This window comes from Penicillium griseofulvum (assembly GCF_001561935.1).
Source record: "Penicillium griseofulvum strain PG3 chromosome Unknown contig_80, whole genome shotgun sequence".
NCBI classification, from domain to species: domain Eukaryota; kingdom Fungi; phylum Ascomycota; class Eurotiomycetes; order Eurotiales; family Aspergillaceae; genus Penicillium; species Penicillium griseofulvum.
The window spans coordinates 4,010,987-4,031,005 of NW_024467471.1; the positions used below are offsets into that span (position 1 = coordinate 4,010,987).

The window sequence follows — 20,019 nt, forward strand, 5'->3', positions numbered from 1 at the left end:
AAGCAGTCTGGCTTCAAATCTGACTATCATTTATTACATTGACCGGCTAAACTTCGGAATCAAAGGTTATCATCGGCCATTCGTGGATAACTTAAATATTCCCTCCGCCTCCCATAATTCTAAACTTCACTTTTCGGTCACTCGACAGTGCTCTTCACTCTGAAACGGAGACACAGCACGCAACATCTTTGATATTTCATAATGGCCGTTCACAATGACCTTGCTTGGAAGGAAACCGAAGAGGGACGATGGGAACGCAATATAGATGAAGCAGAGCAATTCTATACCACACTTGCCAGAAAGTTTGGTGGAACTGGCAGAACTTTCTTTGCCATGACCGCTCATGTTTCTTTCTCCGTCCCTTTGGAAGGGAGAAACTCCTTTGATCAAGTCGTGACTGCGCTCAGAAGCGCATGGTTGCAACTTCGTTATGATCACCCGACCATTGCCTCGTGGGTAGAATATGACACAAAAAGCAACCGATGCAAGAAAGTATATAACGCCCTTCCCCATGGTGACAACTTGCACCGTCAAACCTGGGTAGATGATACATTCAAAATTGTCACGAACGGCCAAACAGGGAAAGAGTGGTGTAATTCCGATCCTCCCGTCCCTAAGTTGCCGACACTGTTTCTCCTCACCCGACCTGTTTCGAACGATAATTACGAAGCCGATATCGTGCTTCGATCGCAGCACGACATTATTGATGGGATTGGTTCCCTACACCTGCTCAATAATCTATTCAAATATGCGTCGCTGTTCCTTGAAAACCCTGCTGCCGCATCAGTCGAATTCTGTTGTGAGTGGAAGAACTTGAGCCCTCCGATGAGAGTGGCAGCTTCTATCCCCAATTCTCTGGAACCCCAGCAGCAAATTCGACTTGAGGAAATCTACAAAAGAAACTCTTCGCTGCGTCAGGGTGTTGAAATTGCGACAGTGCCTTTCAAACGTGGATCAGTGATTCCCGAACGCCATCAGCGAGTTGAACTCACTTTGAACCTTGAGGAATCCAGCCAAATCTTGAAAGCCGCTAAGAACAGCGGCGCTAGCGTGACACATGTCTATCACGCTGCCATTGCTCTTGTGCTGAGGGACCTTCAGGAGCGGCGTCGCGATGAACGAAAGGTTCGCTACATCAGCTACTCCCTAATCAACGAGCGCCCACTCTGTCAGGAGCCTTTTAATTCACCCCATCATGCGGCATCCGTATACCACTCTGTTTCAGGACTCAGTCTCGCGATTGATTTGGATGTACCCTCATCGACCGGAGAACAAACACCGATTACGAGCGCAGTTAGAAAGAACGAGTTCATCGACATCCTTGAGCAGGTCAAAAAATACTACCTCACAATCAGGAATGACAAAGAACATATCGTGCTAGCTCCGTCTTACTGGGCTCACGCTACCCCTGATTATCCAACCGGGGCAACAATGCCCCCTGTTCCAGCTCCCAACGAGGAGCCCTCGATATCTATATCTAGCTTGGGTGTCGTGGATAAGATACTATCCTCGAAGCATGGCGCATTCAATCTTGAGAGTCCATGGGTGACCGGGGAAGAATTGGGCACGGGGCTTGGTCTCTTCTTGGGAACTTTCCGTGGGCGCTTGTGTCTCAGCGCTGCGTACAATGATGCATGGCACGATGAGAGCGGAGTTATGAAGGTTTTAAGGGATTGCAACGAGCTTGTAGTGCACGGCCTCGGACTGTGAAGCGTACTCTGTATCTAGTTTTTCTACAGAGAGAGAATCCAGTCAATTTTTGCAACCAGCGTGTTGAAACGAATCTAGCCATTTCAAAAAAAGGTCAGTTTGTTAAAAATATTCCTGTATCTAATATAATTTTTAAAAAGGAGAACAATATACAATATTAAAATATACATTAATGTTATTATTTATTGTAATAGGTTGTGTATTATTAATATCTAGTAGTGATTTTGTATCTATATTCTTATTTATAGAATTACAAAGTTAACTATGGTTTATATTTATTATGTACTATGTATAGAAATTCTGAATCAGCTACATCTGCTGGTTTAACTTATTTTTCATTAGGTGGATTAGCATCTTGTTTTATATTATTAGGTATAGCTTTAATATATTTTCCTGTACATCATTCTGCAAACCTGGATCACGCACCAATAATCTACATATTGTAATAGCATACTGGAAGGTAAACTCGCAAAGTCCTTAAAACCTACATCCCAGCCCAACCCAAGACGGTGTTTGGGCCCTATCTTCGGGCCCGCTGGGCTTTCAATGGGGCCCATTTGGTCCAATAGGCACCAAACAATGTAAATATACCAAGAAATCGAGACACATAACAAATTAAAGTTGAACCCCTTTTTTAAGTTTTTTTAATTACCCTATGTTTAGCCCCGTTTCTCGCTATCATACCTACGGTAATATTCTATTAATTCAAATGGTTTAGAATCAGTTACTACTGATAGTTCAATGTCACGTTTAGAAACGCAAAAAACGCGTTGATTTGGATGGTTTTAAAAAAATAAAGGTTTACTTACAAAGCAGTAGTCCTACACACAATCGAAATATATATCACATATCAAAACATCAGTCTCCGCAGTATCTCGACTTCCGCCGATCAGATTTTGTTTAAAGTGAGAATGTATACTTATGAAGCTACTATGATTTGATATTACAAGTTCGACCGTCATACGATCAGTGGAAGGTCGTAATACAGCAATTACAGTGGCCGATTTGTCAGCGTCGAGATAGGCCCGCTTTAATACCTAGGAGCCCATAAGGCCTCCACTAAAGCTCAGTGGGCTGGGCTAGGCTTCGGACGCCGGCCCACAGCCCACTGCTGGTTGCGCTATGGGCTTTGCGGAGGTCTACTGGGAGGTTAACGTCCGAACCTCTTGACCGTGGTCAGGTATGATATTTTCCGTGAAACTTGGCAGCTTCTTGAGCAGTTCCGGTGACTGAACAAAGATGAGAAGGTCAGAGACATAATATTCTGCGTATCATGGTTTGACTTGATGGTTATCTCCACATGGTTGGGAATCCGTAGTAGGATGTCTCGCCGCCCCAAATACATCCTAGATCCGACACAAAGGCGAACAAAAAGAGACGGGAAGATGAGATGAAAACCGAGAGATAATTTAAATATAAGACAAAGGTCAAATGTCAACAGCTAAAAAGGAAATGGCCAAGTCAAATTCTTTAAATCTCCAGAGCTGGCTAACTCCATCTGATCTGGGCTAGGCAACGCTCCAGTAAATGGCTTTCCTCACTCGATGTGATTATGTAACAGCTACACGCCGCAGGCTCCAACAGAAACCACGCGATCCTCACAGAATCTCAGTATGAGCCTGAATTTGAGCATTTGAGCTCTGTCATAAAAGTAGTAGCTGGAGTTAGAAACCTGTATCGAGGAAATTAAGTACATATAGCTTCTAAGTACAATGTTATACACGTATCCCCTGTGAAAGCATATTCTCAGCCCTATAGGGCTACGCCAAGGCGGGTGTATCCACCCGTTTGCAGGGCAGGGGATTCCCTGTCTTGCTTTTCTCCTCTTTGTCTCTTTGACTCTTCAACTCTTACCATTCCTCCATCTCCTCACAATTTAATCTTCACTAAACCCTCTGAACCTGTCTGTAAGATTATCGGCATGGACATCGCCGTGTGAACTTCCCCCTACGATCACCTGGTCGCCCAACCTACGACTTTCACAATGGTGACCGCTACCGACTCATCTGACTGTCTAATAACTTATCCAGATCCCATCTACAGCACATATTTGACCCATGCTCCAACAGCTATGGCCATGGAGATAGACTTAGAATCACCGATCGAATCCCCACCACCCGTCGTGGTCCCCAAACTGCTCCGTGAAGCTAGTGACATCACATGGCTGGAGTCTCTGGAATCGAAGAAAGGCGAGGTTGTGCTGGTCCGGCGAGGCAGTCAATACCGCCTATTGCGCCAGCAGCAGTTCAAAAACAGCTTGCTCGCCAGTGTCGGATACCTCGAGCTAGCTAACGCCGGTGACTTCGCCGCCAACGTCTGGAACCAAATCCCCGTTCCGAGGTTTGCAGCTGTGCTAATGGGAATTGGGGGTACACTGGCCTTGGGAATGGTGTTGGTTGCTATTCATGATTTCCGACTGAGTTGGATAAACGTCAGGCTGCTGCGAGCGGAGCGGAATCACCTACAGCGTCTGAGGCAACAGCAAGAGAAAAACGAGGAACTGACTCGGCTCATTGACAGCCGGCTTGGGGTCGGGGTTCGTGAAATTGGCACCGAAGTGATTGACCGGATCTTGATGGACGCTTTGATGGGATTTGGCTCGCTGTTGGTCGGTGTGGGTACTTTGATGGCCATTGGTGGTGCCAATCCACAGGTCTATAAAGCCAGTAATCTGCTTTCTGGATATATCGGAAATGGCCTAGCTGCAATTTTCGGCCTTGTCAATGCCATCTGGTCTGGGTATCTCCTGTATCGATTCCATGTGCACGATGCTGCTGTTTCTGCGCGCGAGCCTAGTGATGATATCCGTCGCCGTCTGCACACACGGTTCCGTCGCTTCCAATGGCATGCTGGTGTCAATGGACTAAATGGTCTTGTTGCTGGTGCTGCTTCTATGGTCACTGCAGAGCGTTGGTGGGGCTACGTTCTCCTCATTCCGTGTATTATCTCTCTAATCATATGCAACTATTTCTGGCGGAAAAAGCTGGGTTATGATCGTCCACTCCTTGGGCATACATCACCAACAGATATTCAGGTAACACCGCTCATGGAAGACCTGCAATACGTGAGTGTGATGCAACGAGCTCTTGCCGATCCTGAACATTCCCTGCCGCAGTCCATTGTTCATCCTGACTCCTTGGACTCGATTCTTCGTTTCATTGTCCGTGAAAATATGCTTGACACATACTGCGAGTCTCTTGTCAGCGATAAAAGCACCCGTCATCTGCTTGCTGCATTCCCGTCTCTGAAAACAACCCCCGATCAAATCACCTTCTCCATCGAGGCCCTCTCCCGCATTCCACCAAGCCACCTAGTTCTCATCCTGCACCATGCAAAGAAATTCCTACGGACGATTGCTGTCCGTGTCTTCATAAACCGCGAACGCTACCTCCTTGAGCTTTTGGGTTACGCCATTTGTCAAAATCACAAAAGAGGCACAGAAACCATACAGGATGACATGATAGAGTGCAACTAATAACTTCGACATCCAATCTATCGCCACCCAATGGCTTTCATATGACCGGTGGCTGGTCGAGGGTCGCTCTTTTCTTTGTTGCATATTTTGCATTCATTGCATCGCGAGATTCCTTCCTCTGTTACCCTGAAAAGGATAGACTGGTTCCTTTAGCATACAAATCCATATTCGTTTCTAATATTTTGAAGATTGGCCATGATGACCTTCATACTCGTACTTATCTAGCTTGTTGCAATGATCTTCACATCTTTGGGAACCAGACCCGTCACCCGCATAGTCCCTTCTCCACTATTCCATCAACCTTCCCACTTTATTATCCCAGGTTGATATAGGCGGCGTCCTGGCAACGAGATATCTACGTTCTAGGGACAGATTATGGAAGACACTTCGCGCTTCCATTTGATCCTCACCACCTTCCTCACTTTTGTCGTTTATCTTGCTCGCGTATTAGTGGCAACTCTTGGCGGCCAAATGTGGGAGATGGTTAACATTTTCACAACTTTTAGCTGTCTAAGGTTGACATTATAGTGTATTTCGTATATTCTGCCCCATGTACACAACCTCCCCAGTACTTCAGGCAGCATTATTAGACAATTAAATACATAGTTGAGAGATTAAACGATCTCTTTTTCCGACGCAAGGGAATAGTCTTTCTCGATACCTCCATCGACCTTGATTCCAATGATGGCACCATGGTTGAGTCTGATGGTATCAACACTTTCTCCTTCAAGGAAGCCCTCAGAGCCAGCCATATATTCCCAGGTTGTGTGAGTGCCCTCCTTTCCCTCGGGGTATATCGGGACCGGGAAGATTAGACAGGCAGCATAGTAAACTATTGAGCCAATGAGGAAGCTCAACAGGAATCCAAGTTTGTACATGTTTTTGCTGGCCTGGTTTGTCAGGCTAGGTTCCAAGGCCCCAGCGACACCGTGGATGACGAATGCCGTCCCAGAAAGCCAGGCCGCGATAGCACGAAGGTTCCAACCCCTCCAATATGTGTAGGGAGTACCGGCATCCCGGCTATACAACGACGGAACATGCAAATTACCCCGACGAACAAGCCAGTAATCAACAACCATAATACCGCATATAGGCATTAAGAAGACGGTGTATGATGACAGGAAAGTCAGGAAGCTCTTTGCGTCGGCAATAATCTTCCAGGGGAATAATAAAGGCCCCAGAATACCGCAAATAATCTGTCCACGGACAATGTTGATGTACCGTGGTAGGAGACCGGTCATATCAGCGCCCGCGGGAAGTGCATTGGTGCCGGCGTTGGAGGCAAGGATAGCAAGAACCATTCCCTGCATGGAGTTAGCAACTGTAAGAAGGCTCTCAAATAGGAGTGTCTGGGGCGACATACCAAGCAGGCAAAGAGAACGCCAGCACGCGCACCCGGGCCCCAGTAGGTGGTCAGTATGGCATTGTAAAGATCCCACACGTTCCAGTAGGATGTACCCAGAAATCCCTGCGTAGCACTGGTAGTTGCAGCACTGAGAAACATGATCATAATTTTGCTGATGAAGATCCCCAAAATTTGAGACCAAGTGGCTTGAGACGGTCTCTGTGCATATCGTGCGATATCAGGTTGATTGATCAGAATGGGACACAAAGCAGCGCAAATTGAGTTTATGGCCGAGATCATAGGCCAGACAAGTTGCAAGCCAGAAAGAACAGCCTGTCCCTCGAAGTGGAAGCTACCGAGCGATCCATGATTCTGGTGTACAGCCCAGCCTAGAACCGCCACCAAAGCGATGGTGCTGTAGAATGCCTTGATGACAAAGATATGTCTCAACACAATAGGGTGCACAAACATCAGACCCATCTGGAAGATCCAGAAGATAAAGAAGGCCAGCAGATTTGCGCTGGTAATGCCAGCGCTCATAGGAAGAAGATTAGGTATGTTGTCCCACGCCGAGCCAAATATACATCGCAGTAGGATCGCCATTAACATTCCACCATAATAGAGATTTGTAGAGAAGTAGATGACGGCGACCGCACCGCGAATGAAAATGAAGAACTTGGCACCCCGTGGACCACCAGCAGCAGTGCCGATGACAGGGAATCCAACATGGTATTGCGTCGCACCGCGCGAATTGAGAACAACAATTATTGATAGGAAAACTGAGCCTATCACTGCAGCAATGAGGGTGTGCCACCACGTCTGAAGATTTTATCAGATCGGTTGAACGGTAATATATGGTTTCTGGCAATTCGTCTTGACTCACCAGACCAATTGTGGCTAAAGAGGCCCCGAGGTTATAGCTAGTAGGCGAGAAAGATGTTGTTAGGTAGTATGTGAAGTAGTGAATCCATCCCCAGGATCGTCGTTCTGTGATACATTGTTAGCATATCGTCCCCTTGGTAAGAGTTGCTAGAGACAGAGACTTGCCAGATTCAGTTGGAAGTAGATCCTCATTGTAAGCGGCCTTCTCCCCGTCAACTTCTTTTGTTTCGATGGCCTTGAGAAAAGCCGCTGGAGAGCTGAAGGCTTTCTTAGTCCGTGTATTCCAGGTCATCATATAACAGTTTCAGAGTCAAATTTCTCAATGAGTAGGGAGGTGCGGTGATCAGCCGAGACTTATGTCAAAAATAAAAGTTCAGGTTCTAATGGGGCTTTCCTCCTGCTGATAAGAACAAGTACCGGAAGTGTTGAAGTGTAAGGATGGGCATACGCCCGACAATCTTGGTTTTGACAAACAAAACGATATAGATTGGCAAAGATACAACCCGTGGACGCCTCGAGGCTAATTCCCGAGATCCAATCAGAATTGGGGAAGCTTGGAAACTTTGAAAGATACCGAAAACGCGGGGAATGACAGCTCTCCGCGATGATTGGTAGGTGATCCTTGAAATCTCCACCTCGCGGACCCTCCGATAAACTCTATATGACCTTCCGCTCTGGGCGATCCATGGAATTTGGAGACGGAGCCTCCGATAATATACCAAAACCCCACCCCGATAGCAATAACGTAAGGGCAGTGAGAGTATGAGCTGAGCTTCGGAATGTTCTATATCATTTGTCGGCCATAAAGGCACCTTAGACCGCAACTGATGATTGAAAAGATCACGATTCGATGAAGAAAAGCATCTAGCAGATCTATTAGGTATTCTGGATTTTGCATTGCTGATTCCAGCCTCGATTTCTTTTTCCATCCTTTACTTTGTTAAATTTTGACCATGTCAATTGGAACTACTCCCCAAGCATGGAAGACGCAGGATGTTGAGCGCGATGACTCGTGGATCCTGCGTCTCACTCCTGAGCAAATTGAAGGTTTCCGCACTGCACTTGTTTACGCAAAGAATCACCCCAAGCCTCTTCTTGATATGACGCAAGTCGACTATCCACTCTCCGAGGTGTCTAAGAGGGCGCTGCAGGATGCCATCGCTACCACCCAAGGTCGCTGGGGCATGTGTCTCGTGAAGGGGTTCCCAGTCGACGAATGGTCCGAGGCAGACATGCGTGTCGCTTACTGGGGCATGGGGCTTTATATCGGTGTTGGGCGCACCCAAAACCGCGCCAGCGAGGTGATCAACGACGTACGCGATGCGGGAGGAAGCTACAAGGTCAAGGGGGGTCGTGGATACAACACCAACGCCGGACTTGACTTCCACCAAGATTCCGCCGACGTGGTGGCTCTTCTGTGTCGTCGCACCGCAAAGGAGGGTGGAACTTCCAAAGTCATGAGCAGCATAGCGCTGCACGATCGCGTCGCTGAGCTCCGCCCTGATTTGCTTCCTGTGCTCGAGTCCAATAACTGGTTCCACAGCTTCCAGAATGCCCAAGATTCCACCCAGCCTCCGTACTACCGCTGCCCACTTATGGGGAAAAGTGGCGCCTACTTCTGTGCTCGCACCAACCGCAAAAACACCGTTGCCGCACAGCGCGACTTCCCCGAGGTGCCTCGACTTACAGCCCAGCAAGTGGAGGCACTTGATTTCTTGGACACAATTATGCCATCTAATGAGTATTGCTATACCATGGAGCTAGAGCGCGGTGATATGCAACTTCTTAACAGCTTTGTAACGCTGCATTCACGCACACCGTTTGAGGACCATGAATTGCCAGATGAGAAGCGCCATCTTATGCGTCTATGGCTCTCTATTCCGAGCTCCCAGCCTCTCCCCCCTCAGTGGGCCGAGTACTGGGGTGATTCCCGGGCAGGCGCAGTCCGCGGTGGTGTCCGGGGTAGTGCTATTACCGAAGACTTCCTCAGATATGAGAAGCGACAGGCTGAGGCTATGGGTATGCCTTCCAGGGGCTTCAAGCCCGTCGTGACACGAGAAGAGATGACCAAGCTTGTGGGTGCTATTTGAAAATCGGTGATATCGTTGAATGGTTGAAATTTCCGGTCTCATGTATATAACTCAACTAACTGACTGTGAATTGTACTTTGCTATATTGCTATAATTCCCTTCATTTTCCATATTTTTGACTTTTCTTGCTAATCTATGTCCTGCTGGATGTGTAGCAAACTATTTCACAGACACTGATACTCATGAGACAGTAAAACTGTTCCGGAAAGCAATATTATCCTACCGCCTCAATCTCCCTTTTATTGTAACAACAGTTTTTCATGGGAGATATAACAACAGCATTTTCTTAGATTCTCCGGGCAACACTAAGCAAGCAAAATATAAGGAAACGACCCTCATGTGCAAGATATGCGTAGTCTACTGTTTAACAAATACAAATTGCATGCTCTAGCTTTTTCTTATGCCCCATTTGTGAAAGATACACCTCCTGCAAGCCGATCAATTTCCATCTCTCTTTGTAATCCCATCACGTCAAAGAACCCTTTCGGATCTAAGCCTTGTGCTTCTGCATCGTCTTGACCAGTCTCCATAAGATACTTATATGCACGTCGGATTGTGTGAAGAACCGACTTTCCCGCAGCCCCTGGGTAGATAGCGAGCTAGTTTGACATTAGTCTGAAGCTCGAGGAACATGATATTTTGAGAACCGACCTTGACTCCCCATTCGCCCAATATTTCTGGCGAGAACCACGGTGTTTTGCCGTTGGAGACCAGATTAACCATGAGCTAAATAATATCAATATATTGTAACAATTCGTACGAAGATAAAAGGTTCTCCACTTACAGGCATTGGTGCCAAAACCTTCACGGCATTCTTGATCTGTTCTTCCGTCTCAATTGCTTCCAAGAACCCCATATCGGCGCCACACTCCCGTGCTGCAAGAAGCTGTTATAAAATGTCAGTTATTCTGCTGTCAAAAGCTTTTCCTGTATCAGCCATACCCTATCAAGGGCCGCCTGGTATCCTTCAACTGCCAGCGAGTCCGTCCTCGCAATTATTAATATATCACTACCCCCGTATATAGAGTCCCGTCCAATCACACATGCACGGATCCTTGACTTCCAGGTCCTTAAAGCAAACATTTTGAGTCAGTTCTCAAGTATAGCTTCCAACTCTGGGCTGGTATCTCAAAGCAAAAGGCTTACTCTATGTCCACAACTTCCTTGCCTTTCAAGTGACCACATCGTTTATTTGAAACTTGGTCCTCAATGTGAAAGCCCGCAACTCCACATGAATCATACATCTGTACCATGCGGGCGATGTTTGGTGGTGACCCAAACCCGACATCTGCATCAGCGATAAGCGGGATGCGAGGGTCAATGTTAGCGATCATCTGCGCGTTCTGCGCAAAATCGTTGAGGGATGCAAAAGCGAGATCAGCTCTTCCAAGGCGCGCGGCAGTGGTCATAGAGCCACCTTGGTACTATTGTCACGTTAGTTGACCGTTCGGAGAGAGAGTTCAGCGGCCATCGAGCTATACCATAACTTGAAATCCTTGCTCTATAGCAAGCCGGGCGCAGAGACCATCATATACTCCCGGGGCTTGGATGCAGACACCTGGTTGAGAGAGTAGCTTTCGCAGCCGCGTTGCGGGCTTCATGTATGGCTCTGGGGTAGTGATGTCTACCATTTTTGCTTCTTTGCGACAAAGTTTTGCTTGATTAGAGAAGGAATTTCCTTGCCTGTTGAGGTCAATAGCTAGTCACAGTTAAAAAATAAATCCAATTAGTAGCTGGGGATTCATAAGATGTATCCAACTATCGGAACCTCCGACAAAGTATATATATCTAACCCTACTGCAAGAAATATTGTTTAAATTCGGCTAAGCGCCTAATTAATTTGTTTGGATGAAGGTAGAGACTAGGGAAATAGAACCAATTACACCAAGATAATTGGCATTGAAATGGTTTCACCCCAGGACCAAGAATTAACGAGCAGAGAGATAAATTAACATGCGCTTTGACCTTCCCAGATAAGGCGTAAGTGGACCTCAGGACAGTCCTGGGAGCGGAGTTCACACCGACCTCCAGCCTTCTATCTTCGGACCCTCCGAGGACCTCCGTTTCTAATCTTTTGAACATCTACGCTTTTGTAAGGCATGGAACTCTCTGGGGTAATTCCTCCTGATGGACTCGCCTCTCCCAGGGTGGCGGGGCAGCTTCCCCAGAGCCGCAAACGTGGCATCGGGCGGACAGCGTGCTCGCGATGCAAGACACGAAAGCAGAAGGTATGCGGAACACACTACAATCCTGATACTAAAACATAAGTATTGATTGCTCGTTTTATAGTGCGATGGTCAGCTGCCTGTTTGTTCCAACTGTACCAAATCAAGGGCCACTTGCGACTTACAAAATGTCCGCGGCGAGGATTTGGTCGTCGCGAAGTACATGCATTCACCACTTTCTGGTTCCAAAGATAATCTGATGACAAATTAGATACATTCATGCCCTTGAAAGCAAAGTCGCCGAACTCGAAATTCAACTCCTGCAGCACCAAACTTCGCAGGGGGAAGGCGCCCCGCCAGGGAAGATGAGCATTGCGGATGTAGCAAATTCGCTCTGTCTCTCTCTTCCCGACACGTCTTCAGGAATGGAATTCTCTCAATTTGCACTCCACCTTGCCCTCAATATCGGCGATGTATCCCAAGGCTCGGCGACCACTGGTCGTAATCCAACCGGTGACTCTGGCGTGTCCGAGGAGCATCGGGAAAGCTCTGCGGCCGCAGGAAGCTACCCATTCACAAATGTTATGACCCATGGCGTGGATGGCACTGGGCCACCATCAGATGAGCTGGGTGCAAGACTGATCGAGACATATTTAGAGAGAGTTGACTCGAGGTATCCGTTCCTGGATCTAGACGAGATCCTGCAATGGCATCGAGATAGGGAACGTCTCTCCCATATTGGCCTGCAGTCCCTGACTGCCAGCCAGCATTTTGGATTATTTAAACTGTACCTCGTGTATGCTGTTGGGTCGGGTCTACTTTCCTTGACGGAAAAACACGCATCTTTACCTACACCAGAGGTCAGTGATAGTAGGGTACCTTCTCCTTGCAAGCATAATTAGCCAACTATCAAACTAGGCTTTCTATGCGACGGCAATACGGCATATCTCCGCGGCACGAGAACCCCGATCTCTAGAGAACATCGAGGCTATGGTTCTTCTAGTCATCTTTCACCTTCGTTCCTCCATCAGCCAAGAGCTATGGTATCTCATCGGATTTGCCATGCGTACCTGCATTCATTTGGGTATGTATCTTTCCCGGCGCGAAGCCGACCTGTCCCCCGCTGTTATTCAAAAGCGTCGGAAATTGTTCTGGACAGTGTATTCCCTTGAGCGCAACATTTCTATCGCACTTGGCTATCCTGTTAGTCTGCCTGACCGATTGATTGATGTTGAGATGCCCACTGTGATGCAAGAGGATGATCACAAATTACGGCAAGCAATTCATCTGTTCCGACTTAGGAGAATCGAGTCTCGCATTCATCATTCTCTATATCGCATTGACCGGACCCTGCAAGAGCTCCTGCCAAAGGTTAGAGGGTACTATCAAGAGTTACAGGAGTGGAAGGAGAGTTTACTGGCGTCTGTGTCTCTGGACAACGGCAACCGCCCGGACTATTTACTTCTCCACTACCACCGAGCTATTCGCCTCCTTATGCAGCCTTTCCTCTCTATCCTACCAAGCTCTGATCCATATTTCAAGGCTTGTTTAGAGTCGGCAGGTCAGATCTGTCAACTACACAAGAAACTGCATCAGAACGCGGCGTACGGGCATAGCTTTATCGCCGTCCAAACCGTCTTTGTCTCCGGTATCATGATGCTATATTGCCTATGGACGCATAAGAATGTCTGGAGTGTACGACTGAGCAACAATATTCGAGCGTGTTCAAGCGTACTGTTTGTTATGGGCGAAAGAACTCCATGGGTTCGGCGATACCGCGACGCATTTGAGGCGCTGGTGAGCATGACCATGGAGCGACTAGAAACCCAACAGGAAACCGATGCCAGAGAGATCGCAAACATTATGGATGACGTTCCCATGCAGAATATGGGAGTTGCGCCGCTTCAAGAAACCCAAAGTCATGGCAGTGTAGTTGCCGAGTTTCCAGGAATGGAAGGGTCTGTACCAGCACAAGGAGAGTCTATGCCACCAGCCCTGCAAGTGCTACAAGACAGATGGATGGAGTTCGATACAATGGCGGTGGTTAATGAGCTCGTCGCATGGGTAGATCCCGACACTCCCCTAGCGGAAACATCTTACGGGAGTTTGGCAGACACTAGTTGGGAGGCATGGCAGCTACCCTAATGAGAAACTATTTTCATGAGATTAAAGCGTATATGATCACAATCGGCCTTTTCGGGTTGAGAATTAGATATTCGTCAATAGTGCTCTACATTCAGTTATATTGAAGCTATGTATAGCGATATTTTGTATCGTCTTCTTTCAACTCATATACACCCGTTTCACATGCTGTATATGCCCCTACTATTGACTTCGAGCATCGTGGACCCATTTCCCATGTGGTTGATAAGGGAACTTAGACCGGAAGTGCTTGGCGATATCACGTCTAGTTGTCACCCAAACATCAGGCTTGTCGGCGACGTATTTCATGAAGTTGCGAAGCGCCTCGCATCGACCGGGTTTGCCAATGATACGCGTATGCAAGGGAATGTTCATCATCTTGCCACCTTCACGGTAGAGCATGTCGAATGTGTTCTTAAGGTACTTCTCGTAGCTCTCGCCCACGCTAGAGCCGAATCCGGGAGACATGTGGAATTTGCCATCATTGCAGTCATACTAGCCCATGAATTAGTATAAGTTGTCTTCTGGGGTATGAACTCATCGAAACAGCTGGACTTACATTATATGGGATCAAGAGCATACCCTCTCGCTCATTCTCAGGCAGTTGGTCTTCCCACGGCAGGTCAAGCCAGTAAGGAACATCATCATTGTAACACTCGGATGACCAAAGAAACTCTGCACCCAGCTCCTTCCATACTTCAGGAAACAGGTGATGTGTTTGCGGTGTTCCACGACCAAAGTAGGCACCCACGGGCATCTCGCCGGTGACCTCCTTCAACATCAACAGACTCTGCTTGATATATTCCTTATCCTCCTCGAGACTAAATTCCCAGAAGTCTTTCCACCGCAGCCCATGGGTAGCGATTTCATGTCCATCACGCACCAAGGCTTTAGCAAATGTTGGGTTCTTCTCCAGGGCGACTGCAACAGCATATGTGGTAAAGTTCCAGCCGAACTCTTTGAACAGACGGATCAGTCGCCATGAAGATACACGACTCCCGTACTCGAAGTCCTGCTCCGCATTGAGGTAGCGCGCATTTTCACGGTGTCCACCAGAAGCACCCTTTTCCCACAGATAAGACTCTGAGATACTGTCGCCGTCCAAGATACAGCGCTCACCACCCTCCCTAGCAGGAGTCAGTTTGTGGTGCTTGAAGGTAATGCCACCAGATTAAGTGGATAAAAGACTTACTCATAGTTCAGAACAAACGAAACGGCAATGCGAGCACCGTTGGGCCATTTAGCGTCGAAGCCCTCCTCGCCGAAACCCTCGAAGTCTCGGGGGACTTGATACTTTGGGTCGATGTGAACCATTGGGAAGCGATATTGTGTCAAGTGCTGATGAAGACAGGTACAATTGAGTGTAAACTTTGGGAGAAATCACAATTGGATAAATGAGTGAACTCCACGGTTGTTATCTCCTTCGGCTGATATCCGATATCAAGCGGGGGTTGTCGGAGGCTCCGAATCCAAAGTGTGGGGAACTTCCAAGCAAATCGCGGAATTCAGAGCGACAAAGCTGAAAATAGCGGACATACCCCCTCGTGATAGCGGGATTTAATCAAATGAACTCCACTTCTCGACCTAGGCAGATGACTCTTGGAGATGTTATTCGATTGCGAACCCGGGTTCAATCCTTGGCCATGATAAGGATTTGACACAAGGTGTTTGCTTTGAGCGACTCAAGAAAGTCATTGCAATTGAACGTGTTTCACTATACTGCACATCAAACTGCAGTGTCTCTTGACACCCATCATGGCTCCAACTCGAGACGAAATGCTTTCCCTGGCAAAAGGGCTGTCATTGGAAATTCCAGCGCACCAGATTGCAGACTACGAAGCGCTTCTTGCGCGAACCCAAAACACATTAGAGCTGGTTGCTGGAATGGATGATTACCAACCTGAACCAAATCAAACCATCAGCCCACGGCAAAATGTCCACTTCCCCCTGCCAGCTGATAACCCCCTCGGTGCATGGGCCTGGCGCTTTGATCTATCGTCTAATTCCCCGAGCTCCAATATCCTGGAAAGCAAGTCTATTTGCCTGAAAGACAATATTTCCGTCGCCGCCGTACCGTGTTTACTCGGCACCGACACCTTCCGCGACTGGGTCCCGCATACCGATGCCACGGTCGTTTCACGCATTCTTGATGCCGGCGGCATCATCACTGGCAAGGCGGTATGCGAGAACCTGTCTCGTGGAGCCGTTAGCTCGACCGCCGCAACTGGTCCTGTGCACAATCCTTATGCGCGGGAATACTCGGTGGGAGGCAGCAGTTCCGGGACGGCGGCGCTTGTGGCGAGCGGAGCCACGGATATGGGGATCGGATGTGACCAAGGAGGCAGTATTCGCATCCCAGCTGCCCTCACGGGGCTCTATGGGTTCAAACCAACAGCAGGGCTGGTACCATACACGGGTATTGCGAGCAACGATGCGAGTCTGGATTATGTTGGACCAATTACAACCACTTGCATGGATAATGCGATATTGTTGGAGGCGATTGCTGGTGCTGATGGGTTGGATGATCGCTCGGGACCGGGAATTCCCCTCCGTTCAGAAGTACCACGTTATTCACACTTGCTTAGGGAAGGTAGTGTCGCTGGAATTAAGGGGTTGCGAATAGGCATTTTGAAGGAAGGTCTACCGGCTCAGACTGACCCGAATATAGAGGAAAAATTTAGAAATGCGGTTAATGTTTTTGAAAAGCTGGGGGCTAGCCTCCAGGAGGTCAGCGTTCCTCTTCATTCTCACGGAAGATCAGTGTATTCTGTGGTCAGCAAGATGGGAAACCATATGGGAATGATGGGACAAGCCACAGGTCGACGACAAGTGATGTTGACAGATTTGTTTGAAAAGAAGAGTCTTCCCTACACACCTGATGTGGTTAGCAAGGTAATTCCACACCCTTCAAATCGCATACCTCCCTCACTGAGTGAAGCCCGCTAACCTGCCTTCTAGATGAGCATTATGAGCAAAGAAGCCCTACTCAGCGGCGAGTTCGCCTGGCAGCGATATGGAACCCTGTACCCGAAGGCCGTTAACATTATGCGGAAGCTCAAGGACCTGTATGACAATGTTCTTTCTTCAGTGGATGTCATTATAATGCCCACGACCCTTTTGCCCGCAAACCGCCTCCCAGTTGCCGAAGCAATGCCAATGGTTCAAATGGAAGCTGCGAAAGGGATGACAGAAAACACTTGCCAATTTAACGCCACTGGACACCCAGCGCTAGCAATCCCTATCGGGTTTGTGCCGGCGCATGAGGATAACAACGTGAAGTTACCTGCCAGTATGCAGATTGTGGGCAGGTGGCACGATGAGCTGACTATCTTGCGTCTTGCAAATGCATGGGAGCAAAATATTAAATGGAAGGAATTTTGAAGACAGGCCGTATCATCTCCCACCATTACGCTAATTTCCCTAAAGCGTATCTAGGCATTATTCACCTAGGCTGAGAAGTGATGAATGCATGTATGTTCTTTATTCCTTCTTTTTGTTGTACATATTATCCTATTATCAACAGGCTAGAAGCCAGTTTCCAACGGCGTAGCAACGAATAGCCTAGAAACTAAACAGTCCGCTGCGGGCCTTGCCGTATGGATAAACCACCAATGCGGAGATGAACAAACCGATCGTAATGCCAATAGCTACTTGGATCATACCAAATCCTAGACTGAATACAGAACTACCGGAGGATAAGCCAGCTCCGGGCCCTGAACCAGCGCCACCACCATGAGACCCGACATTGGTACGAATCTCATCCGCAGACTGTACACCCGAGATTAAAGAACCCGTAGCAGCAAGTCCAGATGGAACAAGAACGAAAATGCCAGGCAGAATAGCGGTCGCAGCGTGACCATGCCAAAACCTGCTGTATATGTTTCCCATGACGCCGATGACAAACGCGCCGACTGTATTCGCAACCTGGGAGTTTGATCCCAGTTTCTTCGTGCTGAAGTAGTTGCTAATGTAGCCCGCCAATGCGATGACGCTCATAGGTGGGAGCTGTTTCCATTTTCCTTGGTTGATGATCAAAAGCCAGACTGTCTGGATCGCAACGAAGGGGAACCGTTGAACATAGGGATTCTTAAAGGCGCCCTTTTCTGGGCACGAAGTGTCAGATACCGCATTGTTGTCTATTAGCCCGTAGATGGTTGTGCCAACGGTAATTCCATACCCAATGAACAGCGAAAAGAGGAGAGCGTAGACCATCCGAATCGAGCCAGCGATGATCTGATGAGACTGAAGTTCCAAGCTGCTACAAAGAACAAGGAAGCCTGGCAATATCAATGCAATCGATGATTGCGCGATGGCGGAAAAGCAAAAGAGATATTGTGGCTTCCCGTTCTCAACTCCAAGGGCGATGCTACCGAAAGCTCGGGCAAGGAAGGACGTCACCACTGTCGATGTCACTTCAAAGACATTTGAATATAACACCGAACGAGGTGCTGCGACATGTTGCATTAAACCGACAAGAATACCATTAAGAAAAATGATTGGCATGTCAATCGGCCTAGCACTGAAGGCGAAAGGTCCCACAGTGGCAGTGGCCAACCCATACACCAAAACAACGATGGCCTTGTGATACTGAGGTTTTTTCTTGATGACTGAATCGAGCTCCTGGATTGCTTCTTCAATGCCGATCACATCGTGGATTACGTTCTTGTAGATGAGATGTGTGTCCGATAGGCGAGCCAAATCAATTCCCTGGGCGACGCGAACCAGCTTCACCTCCGTTGTACGGGTAGAAGGATCATCAAACGACATGACCATGCAGCCTGGCAGATATAGGAATTGGCTGTCAACCTCCAGCACCTTTGAGGTCATCTGCATGTATTCTTCAAGTCTATGTGTGGGAGCACCGAATAACATCAAGGCTTTGCAGAGCTGCATGATATACCGCTGCCGACAGATAATCTCTGCAATATGCACCGTCACTCGAATTTCATCCTCAAGCCGCATATTCCGACCTCCACCGCCGCCACCCTCCTTGTCGCGACGCTTCGACGCTTGTGATAGGATCTCGCTCGACACAGGAGTGCTCGCACCACTGAAACTATCCGCGTGCCCACCAATCAAGGTTGAATTGGATGCATTTTGGGGCTTTTTATACCATTTTACTGGCTTTGTCTTCTTGGGGGGTCCGGCTCCGGTTGGGGTTGGTGCCCCGCTGGGGGCGGATTCTGCGCTACGGGACGAGTCAGTTGAGGTTCGAGACTGGCCTCCAGCACCTTGTTGCTGACCACCTTGCAATTTGATCAACTGCGACAGGATCCCACCTCCACCAGAGCGATATCTGAAGTTCGGATCAGCCCCTGGTTCATTCTCTTCGTCTTCAAACTCGATCCCGGCGTGAGGATAAGGCTTCGGACGACCCTTGCGACGCTTTTGGGAATGATCTTGGGTCAAATCTCGGACCAGACGATGAGCCTCATTGCTGGTCCCCTTCTGGTGCCGCTGCTTATCCTCCACACTTTTGTGCTTGTCATCTGTCATGTCAGACAGGGCAACTGCACCGCCGGTCGCCCAGTCCGCGTGATACTTCCCGGCTGATAAGTCGTCTCCCTCGGTCTGTGGGCGGCCCAGGCGGTCACCGAATTCCGATGCTTTCTGTCTGAAGTCCCTAGTCATATCTCGCAATTTCTCCCGTGTGGATCGCTGCTCGGGTGTCTCAGGCCCCTTCTTCTCGTCTTCCTGCTTTTCATCTTCCTTCTTTTCACCTTCCGGTGGCTTGTTCTGGTCTGTCCTTTCGACGCCTTCTGTCTCAGTCGGGTGTGGCTCACGATCTTGCAGTGGCGTGTCGGTAATATCCTCGGATTCATGAGAGTATGGCATTGTCGGTCTATGTGCCAGCGCTTGACTGTGAGCATGTTCCCATTCTTCCCGGGGACCTTCTGCTGGCGGGTGATGCTGGGCCTTTTGCATAAAATCCGCATTTGATCGAAATCGAACCCGGGGTGCTGGCTCCTCATCTTGGCTGGTTTGAGGTGCATCCTGCCAGACTTCGGACGAGCTTGTATTTTCTGGGTCCGACTTCTCGTTGGAGCTACTGATGGATGCGTCTGACATGAAGGCGACGCGTGATTTTCACTCCTTTGCCAACCTCTAGTCTCCGGAGTAAATGAGTTTGTAGGCGATTTTCTTTTTCCAGTGAAAATATTATGAACCACAGAAGGTCCCATGTCAAGTTGGGCTATCATAATTGCTAGA

General features: G+C 48.3%; 9 protein-coding genes across 9 annotated transcripts; 5 read left to right on the forward strand and 4 right to left on the reverse strand.

The window, feature by feature from the left end:
• Nucleotides 1-201: 201 nt before the first annotated feature.
• Nucleotides 202-1,710, forward strand: PGRI_024470 (uncharacterized protein; the record flags this gene model as incomplete). The annotated part of the gene is made up of 1 exon (XM_040790160.1): nt 202-1,710. One exon carries the CDS (start codon nt 202-204, stop codon nt 1,708-1,710), a length of 1,509 nt encoding a protein of 502 aa, XP_040647113.1.
• A 1,984-nt stretch (nt 1,711-3,694) lies between these two features.
• On the forward strand, nt 3,695-5,185 carry PGRI_024480 (uncharacterized protein; the record flags this gene model as incomplete). The annotated part of the gene is made up of 1 exon (XM_040790161.1): nt 3,695-5,185. One exon carries the CDS (start codon nt 3,695-3,697, stop codon nt 5,183-5,185), a length of 1,491 nt encoding a protein of 496 aa, XP_040647114.1.
• Nucleotides 5,186-5,799: 614 nt separating this feature from the next.
• Nucleotides 5,800-7,707, reverse strand: PGRI_024490 (nucleobase cation symporter-1 family protein; the record flags this gene model as incomplete). The annotated part of the gene is made up of 4 exons (XM_040790162.1): nt 5,800-6,489; nt 6,549-7,349; nt 7,414-7,450; nt 7,568-7,707. The coding sequence occupies 4 exons, from the start codon at nt 7,705-7,707 to the stop codon at nt 5,800-5,802; spliced, it is 1,668 nt and encodes a 555-aa protein (XP_040647115.1).
• Nucleotides 7,708-8,365: 658 nt separating this feature from the next.
• On the forward strand, nt 8,366-9,502 carry PGRI_024500 (TauD/TfdA family dioxygenase; the record flags this gene model as incomplete). Its single annotated transcript, XM_040790163.1, has 1 exon — nt 8,366-9,502. The coding sequence occupies one exon, from the start codon at nt 8,366-8,368 to the stop codon at nt 9,500-9,502; it is 1,137 nt and encodes a 378-aa protein (XP_040647116.1).
• Nucleotides 9,503-9,900: 398 nt separating this feature from the next.
• PGRI_024510 (isocitrate lyase/PEP mutase family protein) lies at nt 9,901-11,133 on the reverse strand (the record flags this gene model as incomplete). Its single annotated transcript, XM_040790164.1, has 6 exons — nt 9,901-10,101; nt 10,154-10,228; nt 10,287-10,388; nt 10,445-10,571; nt 10,649-10,926; nt 10,984-11,133. 6 exons carry the CDS (start codon nt 11,131-11,133, stop codon nt 9,901-9,903), a joined length of 933 nt encoding a protein of 310 aa, XP_040647117.1.
• A 468-nt stretch (nt 11,134-11,601) lies between these two features.
• Nucleotides 11,602-13,812, forward strand: PGRI_024520 (Zn(II)2Cys6 transcription factor; the record flags this gene model as incomplete). The annotated part of the gene is made up of 4 exons (XM_040790165.1): nt 11,602-11,730; nt 11,792-11,886; nt 11,939-12,527; nt 12,586-13,812. 4 exons carry the CDS (start codon nt 11,602-11,604, stop codon nt 13,810-13,812), a joined length of 2,040 nt encoding a protein of 679 aa, XP_040647118.1.
• Nucleotides 13,813-13,992: 180 nt separating this feature from the next.
• PGRI_024530 (Glycoside hydrolase/deacetylase, beta/alpha-barrel) lies at nt 13,993-15,123 on the reverse strand (the record flags this gene model as incomplete). Its single annotated transcript, XM_040790166.1, has 3 exons — nt 13,993-14,304; nt 14,369-14,936; nt 15,002-15,123. 3 exons carry the CDS (start codon nt 15,121-15,123, stop codon nt 13,993-13,995), a joined length of 1,002 nt encoding a protein of 333 aa, XP_040647119.1.
• A 441-nt stretch (nt 15,124-15,564) lies between these two features.
• Nucleotides 15,565-17,190, forward strand: PGRI_024540 (Amidase; the record flags this gene model as incomplete). Its single annotated transcript, XM_040790167.1, has 2 exons — nt 15,565-16,701; nt 16,768-17,190. 2 exons carry the CDS (start codon nt 15,565-15,567, stop codon nt 17,188-17,190), a joined length of 1,560 nt encoding a protein of 519 aa, XP_040647120.1.
• Nucleotides 17,191-17,370: 180 nt separating this feature from the next.
• On the reverse strand, nt 17,371-19,878 carry PGRI_024550 (threonine/serine exporter family protein; the record flags this gene model as incomplete). Its single annotated transcript, XM_040790168.1, has 1 exon — nt 17,371-19,878. One exon carries the CDS (start codon nt 19,876-19,878, stop codon nt 17,371-17,373), a length of 2,508 nt encoding a protein of 835 aa, XP_040647121.1.
• Nucleotides 19,879-20,019: the final 141 nt, after the last annotated feature.